Below are 23,821 nucleotides of genomic sequence, written 5' to 3' on the forward strand. Positions count from 1 at the left end.
GCGTGCGCCACCACCGCCCGGCTGCAGTCAGTGTTTCTCCAGAACTTTAGAACTTCTACATAGTTCATTTTTGAAATCCTGACTTTAAAAACAGATCAAGTCTAAATGGAATCAGTCATCACCATTGATGGGTGAGCACTTGCTTGGCATAATAGAGTGAACTAAACAATTCATATGTCTTTTGGGGCATACATACAAGTGAGACAATACAAAAAAAAAGTATGTATATTTGTAGTATCCCAGCTGCTGCAGTGCTGTTAGGAGAGGTAAGGCAGAATGAGTGGAATGAGGTGGGGGATAGTGCTGTTTTTCACACGGTGGTTGGGCAAGCTCCAGTCAGAACTGATTCTTGGGCAGGCATTTTAAAGGATAAGTGTGGTCTGTGCAAACTCTAGAAGAGAAAACTTTTTTATAATTATTATTTTTAAATTTAATTTTTTAGTGTGGTATGACATGTGCTTATTTGCATGTGTGTGTATGTTGTGTGCATTTGTGTGTGGAGGCCAGAGTTGGGTGTTGAGTATCTTCCTCAGTTGATCTCCACCTTGATTTTTGAGGGAGGGTCTCTCATTGAACCTGGAACTCATTGGTTCAGCAAGACTAGTTGGCCAGTGTGTTCTAGGGAGCTTCCAGTCTCCACCTGCCCAGCACTAGCATTACAGATAGATGTTACAATGCCTAGCTTTTTATGACGGTGCTGTGGATCTGATTTTAAGGCCTCATGCTTATACAGTAAGTGCTTTATTGACTGGGCCACCTTCTCATTCCTTAGTGGAGAGAATAAACATGGAATAGGGTGCGGAGATCCTATTCTGTATACTTGGTCTGTTTTCAGAGTGACGGGTATTTTAGTTGAGGCATCAAAGGGAATGATTGGTAGAAAGTATGTCTTGATGTGGGATTTTCCTCTGTATGTTGTGAATACGATTGGTTAATAAAGAATCTGTCTTGGGCCTGGCAGGGCAGAATAGAGGTAGGTGGGGAAAACTAAACTAAATGCTGGGAAAAAGAAGGTGGAGTCAGGAGAAGCCTTGTCGCCCTGCCAGAGATGGATGCTGGGGACGGAAATTTACCTGGTAAGCAACAGCCACGTGGCAATACACAGATCAATAGAGATGGGTTAATTTAGGATATAAGAGTTATCTAAAATTACACTTAAGCTATTGGCCAAACAGTATTGCAAATAATATTGTTTCTTTGTGATTATTTTGGGGCTGAGCAGTCGGAAACAAATAAACAGCCTCCTATTACAGTGTCTGAGAAGTGTGTTGGGTAGGGGGAGTCGGACCTTTTATGGTTGTGTAGGCTCTGAAAGTTCAAAGCCACTGAAGAGTTTCAACTTCATTTATTTTTCTGGAGATTAAATTTTGGCTCTCCTAATTGCAAACTGCAGAGTTACATCCTTGGCTTTGCTTGTTTTAAGTGGTTCTCTCTGCTGCTAAGTAGAGAATGTCAGCATTAGGGATGAGTGAGATCATTTTGCCAGCTGCAACAATAAATCCCGTTGGGTGATGGCATTGATTTTAGACAGGAATTGGGAGAAGTATTATATTCTGCATTCATTTTGAATACAGAGACAATGATTTGTTGATGGATTGGATCTGTCATGAAAAAGTGGAATAGAGTTGACATTGATAAGTAAGACTACATAAAAGAAGCAGGTTTTAGGGGAAAAAATTGATGAGTTTAATTTTGGATATGCTAAGTTAGCAGTGGGGGCTCTGCAGGTATCTGGGCAAAGGTCTGGGCTAGAGATACAAGTTTTCTGTGATTGGCAGATAACATTTAATGCCCTGAGAATTGATTAATATAGGTTAGGGAATGAGTGTGGCTGGGGAAGTCCAGAGATATTCCTTAAGATCTTAAGAGTGCTGAGAAATAGACAGACACATACAGGCACACATGTACACACACACACACACACACACACACACACACACACACACACGTGAAGGCAGAAAGTAAGTGGTTTCAGAACAGCCAGGGCTATGCAGAGAAATGCTGTTTCAAGAAAGAAAAGAAAAAAAAAAGAGTAAATGGTATTCATGAATTCAAGTAAGAAGTTTTATAAGGGAGGAAGGTATAGTTGTTTGTGTTTTCACTCTTAGTGAATCCAAAGTTTTACTCATAATTTACAGTCTATCATTAAAGAAAAACTGCAACTATATCTATCTTCAACTCCATCAAAGACCTCCCAAAGGGTATACTATTACCTAATGTTACAGAGACATTTTGCTGCCTGGAGAGTCACCTAAAGTTCCTCTGCAGGATAGGTGGAGCATCTATCACAAGCCCAGAGTATCTGGCCAGACTTTCCAGTAGAGCAAGAAATATGAAGGACTGTCCCACCTTGTATTGGCAAAATTCATCAGTTTTCCTGTGTGTCCTGCAGAATGTCTGGCAGCCTCTTCTATGAAGCAGGAACTCTGAAGGACCATCTCACCTTGTTTTGGCAAATTCAGCAGTCACTTCCCTGTGGTTTCTGCATGTTCAGTTTATACAGTATACAGTCAGGAAGTGAAGGCCAAAGCAGTTTCTTGCCCTAATGGCTAATCTTGCTATATTGAAAGCAAACTCTTATGGAGTTTCTTCGATGCCCAATCTTTTCTTCTGAGTAAATTGGTGCTGTCAGGAACAGAGTGTCTGAACTGTCATAAAAAAAACCTCAGGTTATTCAATATCTTAAATACTGTATTCTGTAGGTCTTTGAAGTGTTTGAAGGCCATTTATCCAAAAAAATTATCTCTGTATGATCTTTAAAACATGCTTAACATATCTACAAATTTGATTGTTATAGATGACTACTAACCTATGTTTCTTGATTATCTAAATAGTTTATAATAATAGTTTTCAAAAACTAGAATTTTACCTTACATTTGTAAATGAGCTACTTAGGTACAAAACCTTAAACAAGAGTAGAAACATATATACAGTATAACAAAAATAACTTATAATTTATATCAGTATACCAAAATCTATGCCAATGTAAAATATGAGATGAATAGTTGTCTTTTTATTCTATATTTCTATATTCTTCTAAATGATAACAAACATCCATAACCCACAAAAATAACCAAAGACTACTTACACCCCAAAATATTGGGAATGTGGGTGTCACTTTCTCTAGACTACATCCTGTTGTCTGTGGGTGAAGGCATTTTTTAGGGGTCCCTGAGAAAATTTGAGATAATGGCCAAGTTCTGGGAAAACCAGTGATAACCTTTGTTGATATATATCACCTGTCAAGGTTCAGGAAGTCTCCCTTGATCAAAGCTGATCCATATTAACCCTAAAGGAATCCACAGTCTCTAGTCCCTGTGGGAACAAAACTCCAAGCACTTTTGATTTGCATTTGACAAATACTTTTTTGACTTCTTTTTAAAAGTTAAGATAGCCCTAAAGTATCATGGTTGGTTCAATTTTTCAGTTCTGTTCTCAATTCCATGTCCCCTAGCAGCTGTCTTTTGCTTATTAGAATTCAAAAATTCAAAATCAACATACTACTATATAGGATCATATTTCCTGTATATTTCCCATCTTTTGTCTCTGTGCTTTTATCTGTCTTTATTTTGTTTGTATACCATTTTTACTTCTTACTCTGTGGTTTGCTACGTAGCTGGTTGAGTGCCCTTGATGTCCTTCTTCCCCTGTTCTCTTGCTGCTTTTTTTCCCTCCTTCTGTTTATTCTCTGTGCCTGCCAGCCACTCCTGTACTTACTTCTATCTTGCTATTGACTGTTCAGCTCTTTAGTAGACCATTCAGGTGTTTTAGACAGGCAAAGAGTCATAGCTTCACAGAGTTAAACAAATGCAACATCAAAGAATGCAGCACATATTTGCACCATTTAAACAAATGTTCTATAGTGTAGACAAATGTAACACATCTTAAAATAATATTCCAAAAAAGGGAGTGATCAACTGTGTCAGATTGATGCCTCATTGATGATTGTTAGGTTTAACTGTTGGGTTTATGGAGAAGTGGTAGAGATGAGACTTGATTTTTGTTGATGAGGAGTCGGTTGGCAGAGAGGAATCTGAGATGGCAGAGTAGATAGTTTTTTAAAGGAATTTGTTAATCAGTAAACTTGAAAAAGTAGCAGTGGAAACATCTAGAATCAAGCAATGGTTCATTAAAAAAAATGTAGGTATTTTATAGTATATTTGTATGTGCACTTAAGTTATATTCAGCTAATTGAGTGATCCAATAGAGGAAAAATACAGGAGCCATTTCTTTGAGGCACTTATGAAGTTAATTTAAGCACTCTAGCTCCATCATTACCACACCTGGTCTTAGCCGAAGGACTGAGAAACGAACCAGCATGACTTTTATCATTGCTATAACAGACTACCTGACAGAACACTTAAGAGAGGAAGGACCAAGTTTGGTTCATGGCTTGAAAAGGTACAGTTGGGGGCTGGAGATACGGCTCAGCGGTTAAGAGCACTGATTGTTCTTCCAGAGAGAGGACTTGAGTTCAATTCCCAGCACTCACATGGCAGCTAACAACTGTCTCTAACGTGAAGATCCGACACCCTCACAGACATACATAGAGGCAAATAAAAAAATAAGTTACAGTTCATCATGGTGGTGGGAAAGGCATGCCCACCAAGTGTGAGGCTGCAGGGCACATTGTGCCTGCCAGTTAGGAAATGAATTCGGGCTAGAAGCTCAGCTGGGCTGTATCTCATGCCACTTCTTCAGTTATCATCTCTAAAAGACCTGCAACCGTTCAAAATAGCACCACTGGTAGGGACCAAACAGACAAGTACACAAGTCTACAAGTGTGAGGGACATTTTATATCTAAACTGTAACATAGGTCGATGCATATGTCCTTGTTGTTTTTCCCCCAAAATAAATACAGTGGCTACTTAGCTGAGAGATGGATGGACAAATCCACTCCTTTCATTATTTTCTAATTGGGGGTTGATTCTCATCAGTTCAAAATTTAGTTTCTATACATAGGTGATCATATTTTAATAATTATAGTGAATGAACTTGGTAGCCTCATATTCACTGACTTTATTTTTCAGCCGTTTTGCTCATTGTTTGTTCTGTTGTAGATTCTAAAGATTTGGTAATCTGATGTGGTAGTTTTACTCTGAGGTATCTCTTAAAATAGAAGTAAAATTAAAAACTAAAACAACAAAATTTAATTGATGTATAAATAAATGCTCTACTTTTTAGAGGCAAACGGGATGACTTTTTTTCACCACCTCTTTTTTCCTAGTATGCCTGACACATATATAGCCACCTGTGATTATTGAGATGATCCCTGGGATGATGAACTCAAACTGTCCAGGGTGCATGTTCCTTTCACCGCTTTGCAGCCTCCTGTGGTTTCTTTTTGTTTAAGGGGTCATCATTCTGCTGGAGCAGCTTTGCAGTTGTTTCCTAGTATTCTCCACAGGGCCAGGCTCCACACTTCCTCCTTAGCACTGACCTATTTTCTTGACTTCAGGGTTTCTGAATCTAATCAGGTCCTATTTATTGAGTCTTCTGTGACTCCTTGTCTACAGAAGTTACTTTCCCTTCTTTTATGCCTCTTATTCAATCTGTGCCCACACATGTTTTAGGGACAATGGACCATTTTCTTGAGAATTTAATGCTTTTCATTTTAGGATTATAAGGTAAATACAGAAAATCTTCTGTGAGCTCCTTTGCTTATTGTCTGTTGTGGTTCCAGGACAATGAGACACTGGACATGGACCATGGACTTTTGCAAATGCTAGTCCTTCCTCGTTTTCTAAGCATTCCTTCAGCATCTTAATAACTCATTAAATTGCTTCCTTTTTTGTTGTTGTTTGAGATAGGATCTCACAATGTAGTCAATGTTAACCTTGATTACACCATCTGGAGTTACAGGTGTCTTTGCAGGAAAGTTTGCTTTCCTGACTGGTCTCTGTTTGCTCCAGTATACCCAGTGGAGTTTTATTAGTCTTATGACTAAGTAAAATATCAATACTGACCCAGTTTAAATGACACATTTAGCTGGACATTTATATAGTTTAGTTTGTATGTGCTACACTGAAATAAGCAATATAAATAACTGTGTGCGTGCGTGAGAGAGAGAGAGAGAGAGAGAGAGAGAGAGAGAGAGAGAGAGAGAGAGAGAGAGGGGAGAGGAGAGGAGAGTGTGGGCAAGTATGTGCCACAGTGTATGTAGGGCAGAGGACTTCTGATACTGATTCTTTCCTTTGGCTCTGGGTTCTAGAGATGGAATTCAGGTGTTCAGGTTTGCACAGAAAGTGCTGGTACATGCTGAACTATCTCTGGAAGAATTAACATTCTTAAAGACAGAGTTATACATAATAACCTTAGGGAAATAATTCTGTATTTAAATATTCTTGTCAGCAAATAGTAAGATTTACTGAGAATTTTATAATGTATCTAGATATATTTGTGTTTGAGATTTTCCTTTGGCTGTTCTCATTCATATTCATTCTCTTGCCCCTTCATATTTCTAAGGATATTGTCCTTAGTCATCTTCCACTGTGAAATTCAGGCTGTCTTAAAACCTTCCTTAAACATGATCTACCTCCTAACAGCTTCATTAGTGCTTGTTGCCATCTCATAGGTCACTTAGATTTCTCTGCAATCTCCTCTAACAGAGTTACTGTGTTCATTTAGAATTTGCCAGACATTTTTGGAAGCTTGCTGTGGTCTTGCCTTGTTAGTACTAGTAATGAGAGGCAGAATAAGAGAAAACTGCATCTGCAGATGATTGTGGTACCATGTGTGACCCATAGTAAAGCATCACAGTGGGATGTCTAGGGGACCATGAGAAGATAGGAAACAACCAAAGTGTGGTTCCCATACACCACTCAACGCAACCTTTGACAGTGTGTAGGTCTCCTACAGTTTACCTGAAGTCTGACAGTGTCTGCCTACAGGCAGCATCTGATCCCACCACGTGAAGGTTTAGCCTTCTAAGACCTACTTCAGATGCCCATGACAGGCAGCCTTTTGTGGCCTGTGCTTATGACTGACAGGTTATATAAACTGGTTTTCCCTGACTCCCTCCTGGAGTTTATTTAATTTGTTCATTGTTGTTATAAAGGCTATTATAGAAGATTGGATGAATAGTCAGATGGCTAGAGCAGGCACGTGGATGATGCTCGTGGCCTTTATGTTCTTTCTGGGCATACCTGTCTTAGGCAGCTCTTCATGTCCAGCACTCTAGAAACTTGGTGAACTGTGTCCCTTGTTTTCTTATGGAGGTGTCATAATGTGGGGACAATTGATTATATTGTTGGCCTTTGGTGATCAGCTTGACCTTTAGCCCCTCTCTGGAAACTTAGGGAAAAGCTGAAAGTCCAACTTTCTAATCATCATTTTGGTGACTCAGCTCCAGTCCTGAGGTCATATAAGGGCACTGTCTCTCCATTAGCACACAGAGGAAGTACTCATCACTGGAGATTCTGGGGCTTTAAGAGCTGTGTCTGCCAGGAACCCCAGGTCTCAGACCAGCTATGTTATTTCTCATTACACAATAATGTCTCAGGCATCTTGGGGGAGTGAGTATCTTTCACATATATTTCTTAAGTTTTCCTTTTGTTGTCACCTGCCACTTTTAGGTCTTTGTTGTTATTTTTACACAATTTTAAGTCCTCTTAACAACTTTGGTCTTAATTATCTTGTCATTCAGTTTAGGAAATACCTTATCTTCAGTTTTTCTTGGGGAAAAAAGCTATCTGCCCTCTTCCTTCTGTTCACAGTATAAAGTTCCCAAACAACACCACCTGTAAACCTTCCAGCCAGCAAAGCATTTTACATTGTCTTCTAAATGCATGCTATATTCTTTCCCTTTTGCCATTATTTGAGTCAGCTTTTCTCCCACCCACTATCTTACCTTTACTTTCTCAAATCCGCAGTGAACCTTTTAGTTCTTGGCACCCTCTCTTCCCTTGCCTTCAGAGGCATCACTCAGTTCTCTTTCCCCCTTTCCTTTTCATTTGCTTTACTGGCCTTTAATTCTGTGGTCATTTACTTTCTTGGGTAAGTTTGATGCAGGCAACTCAGTAGCTCACTGACTTTGTTCTCTAGTCTCTCGTTTGTCATTAGTTGTTCAGTTTTGATGGTTCTGTTTCTTCTCCATTTCCTTGGACTGTCTCTGAATAGACTACTGTAAAATGTCCTTTTAGAGTAAATCTGCTTAGTCTCTGGTTTTCTGTATAATTTGTGTTCAGGAAATGTGTTGGTTATAGCAGAATACCAAAAGCTAAAGTACTTTTGTGTTGACTCCCTAGAATAGTACTTGAGCCATAGGCTAGGTCTTCTCTATCTACAAAAGGTTATTTTTCAACGTCTCTATAGATACACTGTTATAATTTCTTTTTCTGAGAAATTTTATTTCAGGAATAGGGATATTATTTGCTAAGATTATTAGAAAAAAGCATGGGATCTGATTTCCGATTGGGAGAATTGCTGGGAACAATCTTAACAGGATTAAAAAGAAGTTTATTTTTAATTTCATGTATTTATGTGTGTGTGTCTGTGTGAGTTTATGTGCACTGTGCATGTAGAAGGTGTTCTTAGAAACCAGAGGGTGTTGGATGCCCTGAATCTTGAGTTATGGGAGGTTCTGAGCTTCCTGATGGGGGTTCTGGGAAGCTGGACCTGGTTCCACTGTTGAAGCAGAGAAAGCTCTAAGTCTTCTCTCCAGCCCCAGCAGGCTGTCTCTGTGGTGGGATGGAAAAGATACTAGAAAGCTTGCAAGTAACAACTTGGCTTCTAGTGCCCTAATGTGAGGTCAGGATTAATTAACTGTAAGAAGATTGTGAGACTGACAGTAGACAGAAATGTGAGCTTCAGTGTGGAGTATTTTAAGCTAATTCTTGAGTAATACCTTGAAGAGAAGCTGTTTAGCTGTCGGTTAATAAATAACCAAGAGAAACTCCATATACAACTGTTGCATGTTCCTGAGTGGTATTGACATAATGTCTTGGTTCATGAGATGTGGTTAGTGCCGTTCATTATCGTAGTTACATATCACCCTTAAGATGAAGTTAAAGCATTGAAATCCTCCTGGAACCTGGGTGTAGAGGCAGAAAAGCTGTTGAGTTTCTGGAGACTTTTATTTGATTACCAGCAGTAGCTTACATATAATTTGTCTGATTTGTAACATTGCACATTAAAATACTTTAAAATTGAAGAGTTGTTTGGCATGGTGTTACACACTGAATCCCAGCACTTTGGAGGTTGAGGTAGGAGGTTTCAAGGCCTGACCTACATTGGTAGAACCCACGACAGATGTATGGATTGGATAGAACAGTCATAGAACATTTACATTGTCTGTGGGTGATGCTGGAAAAAAATACTGTGTGGAATGAAATTATTCATGAGAGTGAACTCAGGTGTAATGGTGATTTAGGTGTGTATAACCTTTTGACTTAGAGAAGCTAAATCTGAAAGGTTGATTGAGAAATACGAAATGGAACAAGCCAGCCGGCCGGTCACTTCTTTGTATTGGCCATTAGGTGGCAGTGTCATCTAGTTAGTTGGATTTTGGAGAAGTTTGTAGGTTGTTGGGTCTGTGTTTTAAGGAATACTTAGAAACAAACAGTTTCTTAGAAATTTATATAAAATGTTTCATATCATATGTGTTTAGGTTTTACAGTTCTCAGTATGTTTAAGGGGGCAAATTTTGAAGGAGAATTTTGGTGGAATAGAAACTAGTGAAGTGTGGCTAGTCAGCTCTGTGGATTGATGTCTGCAGTAGAACAGAGCCCGGCCTGCCGTTTTTGTCACTTCCCACACCCTCAGGAAGTGCTCTGCCTGGCTGCGGGGCCCGTGTGGATGACTCCTGGACTTCATGGTGCAGTGCAGGCTCCCCACACTGTCTCTGTGACTCAGGAGCATTTCCCACGGTGTGTGCACAGACCTAGATGTGTAACTGAAATGCTTGCTTTACTGTGTGTGATTCCCTTTTGTATGTTATAGGCAGTTCTTGTTGCAGGGACTCAGAAAAGACTGCTTCAGATATTAAAATTATTTTTAAGAAACAACTGAACATTAGTAAAGCTGCTGAGACTGTAACTGTCTTAGGATCTGTGCTGATTTTCTTTATGTAAAACACAAAATGAAAAACGTTTATTTAAGATAAATTCTGTTGATAAAGTTGCCAATTTGTTATAGGGTTGCTATAACAAAATATTTTAGACAAGTAATTATATGCGTGGAAATTTATTGTAGGACTTGGAAAATCCAAGATCATTTTCCTACATATCAGCTGTTCAGTGAGAGCTCTCTTTCTCAGGGATCACACTCTGTGTCCTCACGTGGGAATGATGGAAAATCAGCTGACTTGGGTACTGGGAAGAGCAGCAAGTGCTCTTAGCTCTGAGCCAACTTTCCAGCTCTCTTGTTCTTTAAGGACCAGTGACTGTGGTCTGCATAATTTGTTTGGTCTCATCACTTTCAGTACCCAAGGAGAAGTCCATATGTAACTTGTTGCCCTGGCTAGATCTCTGGGGATCACAGATGCTACCATATTTTGTTTGCTGCACACTTCTTTCTGAGGGTCAAGCTGACTTACTTTTCTCCCCCAGTCTGTGCTTTAGAACTTTCTTACATCAGCTGGTTGTGGTCCATGTGTAAGTTGTGCCCTTACATCATGCTTCTATTTAGAAACTTGTTTTTCATTTTCTACTATTGACTTCTTAGCCATCTCATTTCTTGAGGTGGCTAAAAGTATTTTATGTATACTATATCGGGACAAATTCTTGTTCTCTTTGTGATGGTTGACATCTGCTTTTTTACGTTTCATGGCACTGTATTTAGGTGTGTTTGCATGAAGAAAAGTTGTTTTATAATACAGATTTGGGGGTGGAGCAGGTGGTCTTTGTAAATTCAAGGCCAGCCAGTACTACACAGTGAAACCCTGTCTATAGAAAGAAATACGATTTCTGTCCATGTTATAATTCATTGTCCAAAGGTACTTCTGTTTCCTCACTGTGATGTTTTCTATTACACCTCCAATATATGTATCATTTGATTTTAGAACTATTTAATGTTTAATTATGTGTCTGTGTATGGGTTTGCAAGCATGAAAGCAGAGGCTGGAAAAGGGCATCAGATTTGGAGGTGGAGTTACAGGCAGTTTAAGTCATCTGTCATAAATGCTGGAAACTGAACCCAAGTCCTCTGGAAGAATAGTACATTCTCACAACTGCTAAGCCACTTCTCCAGCCCTTTAATTTAATAGAAATTACTTAGCCTTTCTGTGTTTAGTGTCTTCATTTTAAGAGTAAAGATATTAATTTAATACAGTAGTTTTAAAGATTTTGTATACATTAATAAGAAATTCTTAGAAGATTGGTTAACATGTAGAAGTATAAACTGCTGTTTCAATTGCTGCTCTAGCTCATGGCGAGAGCCACTGGCTTGGGTTCTGTTGCCCCCATCAGTTCCTGTATTAACTTGGACAGGTTACTTAGATCCTCTTATGTATAATCAGTTAGAGTTATCTTTAAGGTCTGGGGCACTGAGGAGGTCAGCCACAGCCCCACGTCATGCCTTTTGGCTTGGGCCGACAAAAATCAACCAGTGTTTGGGTACCATTATGGTGAGAGAGTACAGGGTTGGGAGCTGAAAGAGAGAAAGAGGCAATCTATGTGCTGGGGAGAGAGGCAGATCTTAGGGGGTGAGGTCAGTGAGGAACGGACTGATGTGGATGGCCTGCTTGTACCCAGGTGTGTGGTGATTGCTGGGCATGGGCTGCTGCCGAGGGCCATGTTGTGGGCCGTGGTCCTGACACAACACTGGGGGTCTCTGTTGATGTCTGGCTCCTGATACTTCTGAGGACCATGTGGACGCCTGGAGTCTGAGCTGCCACCTGTGACCATGTTAGTGTCTAAAGACTATGCCCCTAGTGGAGTCATGCCAATCTGGATGATTTGTGGTGCCAGCTAGGGCTACAATGACTTCTGGGCCTGGGCTGCTGCCAAAGACCATGTTTGATCCTTGTGCAACCAATATCTGTGTCATTGTCCATGACTCATGTTGCCACCAAAGGCCACATGACTGTCCAGGATCCATGTTAGTGTCCGAAGTCTGTGCTGCTTCTGAGTCCATACAGATCTAAGTGAGAAGTGCTGCCACCAAGGGTCATGGCATCGTATGGGCATGAGCATATTATACGTGCAAAGACATTTGGGTGAATCTTAACACTCCAATAAATCATACATAAGAGTTAATGAAATAAACTTGGGCTAATGACTATCTATACTATACTATAGTCCTTCCACTGGATCTAGTTTTCAGTATATGTCCCCACACCTCCTTTTTATAACATTATTTATATTGTGTGTGCTATAATGTCTACTCTTTGCTATATCATTCTCTCTATGAATGTGACATTCATGTGTGTACTGTGTATAATAATGACATATCAAAGATGCCTAGTAAATAGCAAAATAAATGTATGGTGATATGAGGAACATTGTACTAGTGTTTTGGAAAGTATTTAGTAATTCTTCCAGGAAAGAGAATGTTGTTCAATGTACATTTTTAGGTATGTATTTTAATTTCAGCCTACGTTTTATTCCCTGTAGGGGTTAGAATTTAGATGTGTAGAATTAATAGAGAATGCTCTTGCTTCTTTAGTTTCTTGCTTCCTTTGCTTTTGGGGATTTGGGGATTATTTAACTACAAAATAAGACATCTTACTCCAAATTTCCATAGCATTTGGTTAAAAATTATGTATTGTATAAACTTCCAGTGAGAATTCAGAGAGTGACCTCAGATTAGCCTGGTCACCATTTTTTTTGCAGCTTGTGTTGAGCACCAGTGTAAGTAGTTATATATTCTTAAATAAACTATGCTTATCTTTAGCTGCTACTTCTGGCTTGGTAGTGTGTGTGCTATCATAGGCATGCAGAGACTGTTGAAGGGAAGTTGAGTGTTCCCTCATGTGGTCACTAGGCTGCAAAGTAATCTTTTCTTCCCCTACTTTTTGTGTGGTCCAACTCAGTCTTAATTTTTCCTGAATGGTCTAAAAAAATCTTTTACCGGGAATTTGTTTAAATTGGGGATCCCTTTGAGTTCTGCACATTCCATTTGCTTAATTTGCTTCTTCTGAGTGTGTAGCAATCCCTCTTCATCTGTTGAGGAAAAACTTGAGTCTCCTGTAGAAGATTTTCACAGACTAGATTTAATTGGTTATGTCCTGTGTTGCTTAGAGTTTTTCTGTTCCTAACCTTTCCTGTAAACTGGCAGGTGAAATGTCTACAGACCTGTGTAGCTTCAGATTGTTAGAGGCAAGGACATTTCATATGTGATTCTATGTATTTCTTTTCATTCATAACAGGATGCCAGGATTGATTTCACTCGAGGTGTTCTTTTACTGTGTTGGAGCCTGTCAGAGCTACTAAAATTTATTTTCTGTGAAAATAAAGTATTCTGTCTAAATTTGGCAGGGTTCTCTGGGTAAATGGGATGAATTGAATGTATATACATTGTAAAAGTATTTATTAGGTTACATTCCATGATAAGGATTACATAGTTCAACAATGATTGCTTTTTTGCTGAATAGGCTTGGAAGTCTGGAACTGCTCAATCCACAGAGCTGGATGGTTTAGCAGCTTCAGTCCAATGCAGAAGGCTTGGAAGCTCTTGGAGAGTCTTGCTCATAGGTCTAGTTTGGAAGGCTAAGAAGCTGGAGTGTGATGTCAGCTAAGAGCATCAGGGATGGACACACTTGCTCAGGGAGAAGGAAAGACAAGGAGGCAGCACTATCTTTTCCTTGGACTGACTATCCTGGAACTCACTCTGTAGACCAGGCTGGCCTCAAACTCAGAGATCCACCTGCCTCCCAAGTGCCGGGATTAAAGGCATGCACCACCACTGCCCAGTTTAAACAATGTTTAAACTTATTTAGGTATTTATATAAAATATATAGAACAAACTTAGTGGGGTAACATATATTAAGTTGAATCTACAGACTGTGTGTGACACTAGTGAATTCATATTCTAGTAACCATCCATGTTAAAGTCACTCGTGTTACTATTCTTTTCTATACTTGATTTTTTGTGGCCCTGCTCTTAACTGGCCTTGCTCTTAACTGCTTATTTAATTAAGTTTGGGGAACTTCGTTCTAGCAAGCCTGATATAGACGACAATATTAAACTGTTGCATGTTGATATTTGACAAGCACCAGTGTATATAAAGTCTGCATTTATTTGTCATGCCTGCATACCTCCTTATTCAGGTAATGCAAAGATAATAGGCTTGAATATTATTCCCTCAGTGGCTCCTGATTCTTTCCTAGCCTATAACATATTAATGAAATTTGCATGCTCCATAGTTGGCACACCTGAACTCTGGTAACACCTGGGAGGTAATATGCTCATTGACTGGGCAGGAGAACTTCTGATTTTTATGCCAGTATTCTTGCTGCCCTCTCAATTCAAAATACAGCAAGTAATACACTTTGACTTTACATTGACTAAGATGGTGAATGTTCCTAAATCACAAATTCCCAGAGCCTAACTTGGTTCCATTTGACTAAAAACTTTATTGTAGTAGGAAGAAAGTTCAAGCTGATGTAATAATACTTGGGCTTTGTATTGAACTTTGTGTATTCTTTTTACAATCATGAAGAGTCTGGAATGAAATGTACAGTTCTAAATCTTTGAATGCTTCCTTTCTTACTCAGTCATCATAATCAAGCATTTGAATCAGCTTATGTTGCATAGGACAGCCAGGAAAAACTGGGCAAAAAGAATGTGAGGGGAAGCAACTGAATAATACAAATTAAAAAAAAACAAACCAATAAATCACTTAAAATTATGGTGTAGAGTCTGAATGTAAAAACGAGTTTCAGACATGACTGCTTATGCCTGTTTAGTTGTTAACTTTGTTCAGTCAATGGCCCCTAGACTAAGTAGCATATTTTTGCTTATTAAATCCCTAAAATTCAGGCAATTTGTAACCTGAAAAGCTACTTGCAGTACTAAATAAAGAAGGTGTATGGGTGGCTTCTGAGAGGATAATGTAATGGATATGGAAAGAGTTTGCAAAGGGGCAGGCTTGATTGTTCTCCTGAAAAACCTAACACTCTGGCTCTGTAATCTTCAGGCTTCTCCTTCTTTCATGCTTATCCTGCACTGATGGTATGCCTCCAGTATAGCTCATTCCCTTGTTATTGAAGGCAGTCTGTACTGACCCTGAAATTAGAAGTTAATTCAAATCATCTTTGGTGGCTTATGAATATTATTTTATTTTTTAGAGTAGAATTAGCTATGCAAGATTGTTGATGGAGGGAGGGCCTACTTTTTGTCCCAGCCACCCAGCTATCTTACACTAGAAATAATCACACAAAAACTGTATTCATTAAGTTACTGCTTGGCTCATTATCTCTAGCCTCTTATTGGCTAACTCTCACATCTTGATTTAACCCATTTCTACTAATCTGTGTTCACCACGAGGTCGTGGCTTACCAAGAAAGATTTAGCATGTCAGACATGGTGTCTCCGTGGCTGTTCTCTCACTCTGCCTTCTTCCTCCCAGAATTCCGTTCTGTCTTCTCCGCCTACCTAAGTTCTGCCCTATGAGGCCAAGCAGTTTCTTTATTGATTAACCAATGAAAGCAACACATACACAGAAGGATCTCCTACACCACAAGATGGGAAAAAACTGTCATCCTGTAATTAACTCAGTAATTAATGATAAAGTGATAAACATTGTACTTATGTATATGCCCAGGAATATTTGCTCCTACTTCCTAGTTCTTATCCAGCTGCAGACTCCTTCTCAACCAAGAAGCTTTTATTTACTAGTCTTTCAAAAAGAGCTTATATAGTTTTGAAAATTTTTTCAAATGTGTCATGTATAACTTAAAAAATATAGAAATCAACTCAGGGTATCTCAGACATTTCCAAGCTCTGTGCCAGCCATTCTTAGTTCCCCATTAAAGCTCAGAACAGTATTTATTAAAGTATTCACAGATTATATTATTAGAGATGTAGCCAACATGAACTTTTTTAAATTGTTAGTGATTGCATTCTAAAGGCATACCAGGTAAAGTACATTAAAGGCAGCATGGCTCTTGAACCGAGGCAGAATTACAATGCTTTCTTATTTCAGAGCTATAAGGAAATGTAGGAGAAAGTTTCTGGGGCATTCGGACAGAAGATCTACTACCAGTGAAAACAGCACGCAGGTTTAGGAAATTGACATGAGGCACCAAAATAATTTCGTTCTAAGACTACAGGTTGTTTGTTCTGCAAATATTTGTACATTTAAAACTCAATAATATTATTGCAGGAAAAATTACATTGAGAGCCTAATATTTCCCCCTTCCAGTTGGTAGACCCCGAAGCACTTTGTGTGTCTGGTTTTGAGCACCTCTTTAGAAGCTGCTGGAAAACAACATGTATCGTGCTTATTTTAGACAGGAAAGTAAGGATGGAGCAGTAAAAGGCTACCATTGTCACCTCAGTCTGCTTCTGCAGATAAGAGGTACTGTAGTCTTTTCCCTGACACTACATGATAGAGTCTTTATTATGTGTTATTTAGCAATTGGAAAATGACCATTATATGTGCTGCACTCTCATTACCAATTTCCTTACAGCAATTCTAAAAGTGTGAGTATGGAAGCATATTTTGTGATAAAGGCCATTATCAAAAATGAGAAAAAGCAGTTGTCTGGCATGGGTGTTGTAACTGTTTCTTGTCAACATGGCTGCTTGATCTTGACTCTACTGCAGAATCTAATTTGAATTTAGTCTTTTTAGTACACTAATGTCTCAAAGTAGCTACTACTAAGAACAGGTCGACAAAACACTTTTCAGCTTTTATGTTTATTAAAAATTTCAAGATTAAATTTCTTTTTTACATTTTGCTTACTTTATATAGGAATCATGGATAATTTTCTGCATATAATTAATAAATACATATTTATATATCCATGTAATTATACTTATTTAGCAACATTTCCTTTTTTTCTCCCCACAGATTCTGTCAAGTTTTAAGAACAAATGCATCTTATAGCTCATGGAAGAAAAAACACAAATCAAGACGTTTTTGGGTTCCAAGCTGCCAAAATATGGAACGAAATCTGTGAGAAGTACTCTGCAGCCAGTGCCAAATGGGGCCACTGTGGCTTTATTAGGGGCTTCCAAGAGCAGTAGTGTCAAAAGTTACATCAAAAATAATGGCTCTGATTGTTCATTGTCCCACTCATTTAATTGGAGACAAGCAAATAAATACCAGCTTGGTTCACAAAATACAGCAGAACTTAATAGTATTCAAAGCGCACATGATAAACTAATTGACCCTGAGCAACATGCATCTGCTTCAGGGACGCTTGATGGGGATGGGGTAAAGGGAGGTTTGAGAAGTGCTTCTGTGTTGACGTCCAAATTAGCAAGACCATCTACCATGTTTTTGTCATCTACAGAGGAGTTAAGTCCAAAATCGTTTTCTGGACCATCTAATTTGGGTAAATTCACCAAAGGCACATTTCTAGGAAGGACTTCATATTCTTCAGTCAATGCCAAGTCACATTTAAATACATTTTATAGGAACCGGTCACCTGGTAACATGCAGAAGCCAAGAGTGAACTCCTGTGCTACCAGGAGCAGTTCGGGAGAAAGTTTGGCACAGTCCCCAGACAATTCTAAATCTATTACTTGTGAAAAAATGGTAAGGTCACAAAGTTTTTCACATTCCATTCAGAATTCATTCCTTCCGCCTTCGTCTATAACCAGATCACATTCCTTCAACAGAGCTGTAGACCTGACAAAGCCTTATCAGAACCAACAGCTACCCGTTCGAGTGCCTCTCCGGTCAGGTATGCTGACGAGAAATTCTCGGCAGTCAGAAGTACTCAATGGGAATGAACACTTGGGGTTTGGTTTTAATAGGCCTTATGCTGCTGGCGCAAAGAAATTGGCTTTATCCAATGGCCCAGGTGTATCTTCCACGTTGGGTTATAGGATGGTTCATCCCTCTCTACTGAAATCTAGCCGACCTCCATTTTCTGGGACTGTGACAGTTGATAGTAATAAAAATTCACCTGCTGACATGTGTGTTGAGGAAGAAGCTATAGTTTTGGCAAAGGATGGCTCTACTGACAAGGTCCATGAACTAGTTGAAAATGAAAGTTATCGAACAGACAATGAACAGACCGTGAAGCATGATTCTAAAATGCGATACCTGAGTGATGACGTGGATGATATTTCCTTGTCATCGTTGTCATCTTCTGATAAGAATGATCTAAGTGAGGATTTCAGCGATGACTTTATAGACCTAGAGGACTCCAACAGAACTAGGATAACTCCAGAGGAGATTACACTCAAAGAAGAAAAGCATGAGAATGGACCATCAAAGGATAGATCGGATTCTCCTAAGGAAAATGAACAGACCTTCAATAAAACTGACGAATGGATTGATATAAGTGTCTCTGGTAAGTATGAATATCCCTAATTCATGTACTTTCTCTTAGCGATCATAGCACAGCTCACATTTGGGGTTGTCTTCTGATAGTTTCCAAGGTGCTATTTTACTGAGAAGACTAGTCTAGATAAAATGGTGCAGGATATCAGCCTTGTGGCTTGTTTTGATCCTGTTTTTACCTTGTCTAGGATGGAATTTGTCCAAACTCTCCAAACTCTGTTCTTTTTGGGGCTGTCTTCTTCAGGCTGATTCCTACATGGTATAGGCTGTGCTTTCCTGATGGTCTTCCCTGCCCTGTTAAACAGGACCATTCACTATAGCCATCATTGCACTCCGCTAAGAGCAAAGCCATAGCAGATACCAGTCAGAGGACAGACTGTGTTCTGTTGAATACTTTTCTATCCTACGGATCGTTTTTGGTTAGCAGTCTTTAACTTCAGTGAATCATTGCTTACTTTCATTACTGAGGAGAGAGAGTACCTATTAAGCATTTCTTCTTAGACTTGGCCATGTTGGTACTAAGAGTGGGATGAAGGTTATTTGTTCGACTATCCTGAGAGATGAACACTGAAGGGAGTGTACAAAGGCATGCCTGGTCAAGGGACTGACTATAGTGATGCGCTAAACCTCTGCAGCTCTTCTAAAACAGAAGATGACTAGATCACTCTTTTTCCTGTTAAGAATGCATCTGTGAGGCTAAATAGTTTACAGAGAGGGAGAGGATTTCCTGAACAGTGATTAAAATTCAGTATTTTGTCAGGCTGTGGCGGTGCATACCTTTAATTTCAGCATTTGGGAGGCAGAGGCAGGTGGATCTCTGTGAGTTCAAGACCACTGTGGTCTACAAGAGCTAGTTCCAGGACAGGCCCCAAAGCTACAGAGAAACCCTGTCTCGAAAAACCAAAACAAAACCAAACCAAAATAAAATAAATATTGTGGGAAATATTAAAGAAATGAGGATGTAAGAAATGTTGCAGAGTGAGTTTTATGTTTGCTACAGAATGTTTAACAGCTTATTTTTAAAACTCTGCCTCCTTTTTTGTTACATTTATTTGGAATTTAGAAGCAAGCTACAGTTTGGGTTTTTGAACAATGCTGTTATGATACATTGGATTATTAGAGCTTATATTTTAGAAATGAGAAATGATAGTTTTGTAAATTCTTGTTTTTTTTTCTTTCTTTTAAAACCATTTGAAGACAGGAGTGAATGTGCAAAGCACACCTCTGGGAATAACTTGGTTTCACCAGATACGGATTACAGAGCTGGATCTTCATTTGAACTCTCTCCATCTGACAGCTCTGATGGAACGTACATGTGGGACGAAGAGGGCCTGGAACCCATTGGGAGTGTCCATCCTGTTGGCAGCTATGAGTCCTCTGAAATGAACAGCATAGTATGTATGGATTTGTGTGCCCTTTTGGAGTTTTATTCTTACTCTGTTATATAGGAACACATGACACTGATAAATACTTTAAACCTAGAAATCAGCTTTCTTATTTGAAAATAGGAATTTGTACCTGTCTGCTAATGGCTTCTAAAATGTGTAGCTAAAACATCAAGTGTATGGTATGTAACATTTTTTTTTTAGTGTACACACACACACACACACACACACACACACACAATACATCCAGGCATTTGTGCTTACTGCATTGGTCAGGCTAACCGAAGAACATGGCTTTCAAGGAGGTGAAGGGCATGCATGGCCTGTAGACATTTTTTAGTTGCTATATTGAGAAGTGCCACTGGTGAAGGTAGGTCAGGGATGGTGCTTAACAGCAGCGTTTCACAGAGAGGGTGGAGAAGTTGCTCTGTGACCAGGAATTAGCTGTTGCCAACCCTGTGTTAGGTTGTGTTGATGGGCTACCATTCTACCACCAACTCAGTGTGGCTTAATATAAGGGAAGGTTTCGGCCTTTGTTTCTGCAGTCTGTTGTAGGTCTGGACAGTCTCTGGGACAGTTGTGTTTAGTGACCTAAGCTGCTTTGGCCTTGAGCTTGACCTTGTCTTTGAAGCCCCTTCTTCCTGTGATAGAAGAAGGCAGTATCTTCAGTCATAGTCTTGCAGTATTTAATTTGGCCAGCAAGTGGCACTGGGTGCTTTCACTCATAACCTGATCATCAGAGCTTGTCTGTGGTCCCACATAAATACTCAGGGGATAGGAAATGTAATCTCTGTTTCTGGAAAGAGGGAACTATAAGAGCTGTTGGCAATAATGCATGACTCTTTTACAAGACATTACAAGCCACATGGATAATGACACATGAATAAAATGTATCTGGTGTATTTCAAATGGCTCAATGTAATTATTTAGGTCATAAAATAGAAATCCTCATTCAATCAAATTGGTTTGTAGATATACAGCATTCTAATTGTCTTTTTAGGCAGCATGACTTTCTATATTCATATAAGCCTGTGGCATGAAGAAAACAGGTATTTCCCAAGAGATTTTAAGTTTTACGTACATAAGGAAGCCTTTGTTTGTATATATAATTTACAGAGTATCTTTCTCTGTTTAGGTCAAAGTTACAGTTTAAGACTTCACTATGTTCTTTATTAATAGAGCTTTTAAATGTATAATTGAGGTTCTCATCAACATTTTGTCCTGTAGAAGGCAGTCGTAGGTCACTTAGGCTGTTTTTAAAGGTTCATTATCATAACTGACAGAAGGCCCTCTTTACAGAGTTTAGAATGTACATGGATGACCGTGGTGTTAAAATCCGTGAGTGCTTGTCTTCTTTACTGCACTTGAGAATAACGATTGGAAGCAGCAAGTCTTTACTGTACTATAGAACAAGATGGTGGCTCCTGATTTTTCTCTCTGTTTCCTTTTGAGTCTGGGTTTCACTATGAGGCATGTCTGTCCCAGAACTCTATGTGTAGACCAGGCTGACTTCAGATTCACAGGGATCTGCTTGCCTCTGCCTCATAAGTGCTGGACTTAAAAGTCTACATCGCCTTGCCAAATTTTAATATTTTTCTTTATTGATCCAAGGGGAAGACAGTCTGAGAAAGGATGGATATATCGGCAAAGCCTGTTAAGTTCTTTGATAGTGGATTCACTGTTTTTGATGCAAGTTCATAGTTTTTGCTTTGACCATTTTCAACTTTCTTGCCTTTATGATACATCTCTTAACTGTTTAGTCTTCGTTGAGATGCTCTGTTTCAGCCGATGCATTTTGTTTTCCCTCTTTTTGCTCAGATATCAGTATACTTTGTCAGTTTATTTGTTTATTTCCCTTCCTTCTACAGTAAACTTGCTTGATCCTTAGCAAATAATTTATGTAAGAAGAATTTTGTTTTTTTCTTTTAACCAAAGAGTTTGCTTTTGCATTTTTGGTGTACTTCACTCTGACATCTTACTATTTTTACTTACATTGTCTTCCTCTTTCTGCTTTTCCATTTTCCTTTTCTTTGATAAAATAATTCCTGTTAATTCTTTTAACTTAACTCCAAATGAGCTTTAGCATGCTCTCTCTGTTCTTTGACCTTACAACAATGTTAACTCCAGTCCCAGTGAATATAAGTGAAGTGTTTCTAGATTGTACGCCACTTGTCACTACTGATGCAGGTTAGAGGAGAGTGCCCACTGCCCTGTTGTGAATTTAGCCCAGGGTCTGTGCATGCTGTGTCAGCACTGCAGCACTGGGCGGCATCCCCAGTCAGCTCCTGTTTCCTTCAGCTGATGCTGCTTTTAAAGCAAGACTTTGTATTTGAAGTAAAAGAGTGCTAAGGACACTTGGTGCAAGTTCTTATGTTGTCAAGGATAAACAGAGAACTTTCAGACCAGCACTTTGGAAACAGTCACTAGCTGGAATTTGGCTGTTGGTTTACATGCTTAGTAGTACTTGTGTATAATTTACATTCAGTAAAGGACAAACAGCCCATGGACTTTTTGTGGCCTTGTCCAGATGGTTATGGGGAATATTCTGTCACTTCAAAAAATTCTTTTCTGTTCCTTTTATTGATCCTCTTATTCCAGAGAAAGTTACTTCTTACCACGAGAAAGACAGTAAAGGATGCTGGAATATTTCTTCTGTCACTGTAGATTAATGGTACTGTTCTTAAACTGTATATAAATGGAGCTGGGCACATATTATTTTGTGCCTGGCTTCTTTTAATGAGTTGTAGCTTGTTAGTTTTATTGTGTGGGACTCTCTTTGCTGTGATGCCAAGGTTATTAAACAGGAGCACTACAGCATTATGATGACCAGTGTGCTAACACTAAGATATTTGGGAAGTGAGGAATTTCATGCTGGATTGATCGTACAGATTAAAACATCACCTCTCAGATTTAGAAGTTGCAAGTATTATTTCTGATTTTCTTAGTTCTGCCAGATCACCTGGAGTTGCTGGTTAGACTTGTTGCCTCCCTGTTGGCTTCCCACTCTTTGTAATATGGAATCTGCCCTCTGCCTTCCATTTTCTACAACCTCCTCTCATTTACTTCAGTCAATCTGGTGACTTTACCTTCTACTTCCTGCTTCTTCTCTTGAATATGGTTGGGACTTTATTTTTCCTCATTGCTCATTTCGGTTTTAGGTTCTAAGGTCTCAGTTTAATCTTTATTGAAATGAATACCATGAAAGGCCCCATAAGGATTGCCATTCAATTAAAAAGTAAATAGAAACTCTTAAACTGCAGCTACTGTTTATTGTTGTTTAGTATTTTCCATGCATATTGTGACGTAACATCTTTAGCAAGTGAGTTTCTAAGGCCTCACGTGTCATAATAGCAAGCTGCCAGTAACTAGAAATGTCATGCCAGTGTAGATGGGAAGGTGAGGGACGGCTTACAGAAAGTTGAGACAGTCTTAAAATAGGTAAATGGGAATTTCAAACTCATCTTCATCCCTCTGGCTGTTCCCTGATTTGATACTTCTGTTGATAATACTTTGTTCAGATGATTGAAATAATACCCACCAAACTTTTCAAATGCAAATTTGTTTCTCTTTATTTTGTACAGCTACTTTGAGAATGTGCAGACATTCATCTTTTCCAGTGTTAGGTCTGTTGATGCTTTTTTAATTGAAATAATAAAAAGTAGAGCTATCTCTATTTCTTGTCTGGTTAAGGTGATCCATGTCACTATGGACGGATAGGTGTTACTCTGTATGTCAGCAGTATTGTTATTCAGATTGATTTTGCTGGCTTCTGTATGTTTCTGAATGCCTCCCTACTTTTGAACATTCCTTGTTTTGGCTTTAGGTTTGTTTTGTAAAATATCCACTTCTAGAAATAGATTTAGAAACCCAAACTAATGACTAGATGGGCTTTTTGCATGTCATTGATTTTTAAGCATCATGCTAAAAGTAGGTGGGAATTGTGTGTAATATCTGTCATTTAGTATTCATAGTGGTGCCTTCAACTCCACCCATTAGCACAGAGTCCATTGTAGTCTTTCATTTTTCTTTTTAACTCTC

At 39.0% G+C, this 23,821-nt stretch overlaps 1 protein-coding gene across 5 annotated transcripts in view; it reads left to right on the top strand.

Annotated features, from left to right (window-relative positions):
• Positions 1-23,821, top strand: part of Ccser2 (coiled-coil serine rich protein 2) — a 114,599-nt gene that overhangs the window by 7,201 nt on the left and 83,577 nt on the right. For 4 of the 5 annotated variants that reach the window (XM_005348597.3, XM_013346834.2, XM_005348598.2 and 1 more), the window contains exons 2-3: positions 16,956-18,408; positions 19,596-19,792. In XM_005348597.3, coding sequence (XP_005348654.1) covers positions 16,995-18,408; positions 19,596-19,792 — 1,611 coding nt within the window. In that variant the 5' untranslated portion in view covers positions 16,956-16,994. Of the gene's footprint in view, positions 1-16,955; positions 18,409-19,595; positions 19,793-23,155; positions 23,222-23,821 lie in introns of those variants that run through there. The other variant, XM_005348600.2, reaches the window with a different exon arrangement.

This window comes from Microtus ochrogaster, chromosome 6 (genome assembly GCF_000317375.1).
Source record: "Microtus ochrogaster isolate Prairie Vole_2 chromosome 6, MicOch1.0, whole genome shotgun sequence".
In the NCBI taxonomy this organism is placed as follows: Eukaryota; Metazoa; Chordata; class Mammalia; order Rodentia; family Cricetidae; genus Microtus; species Microtus ochrogaster.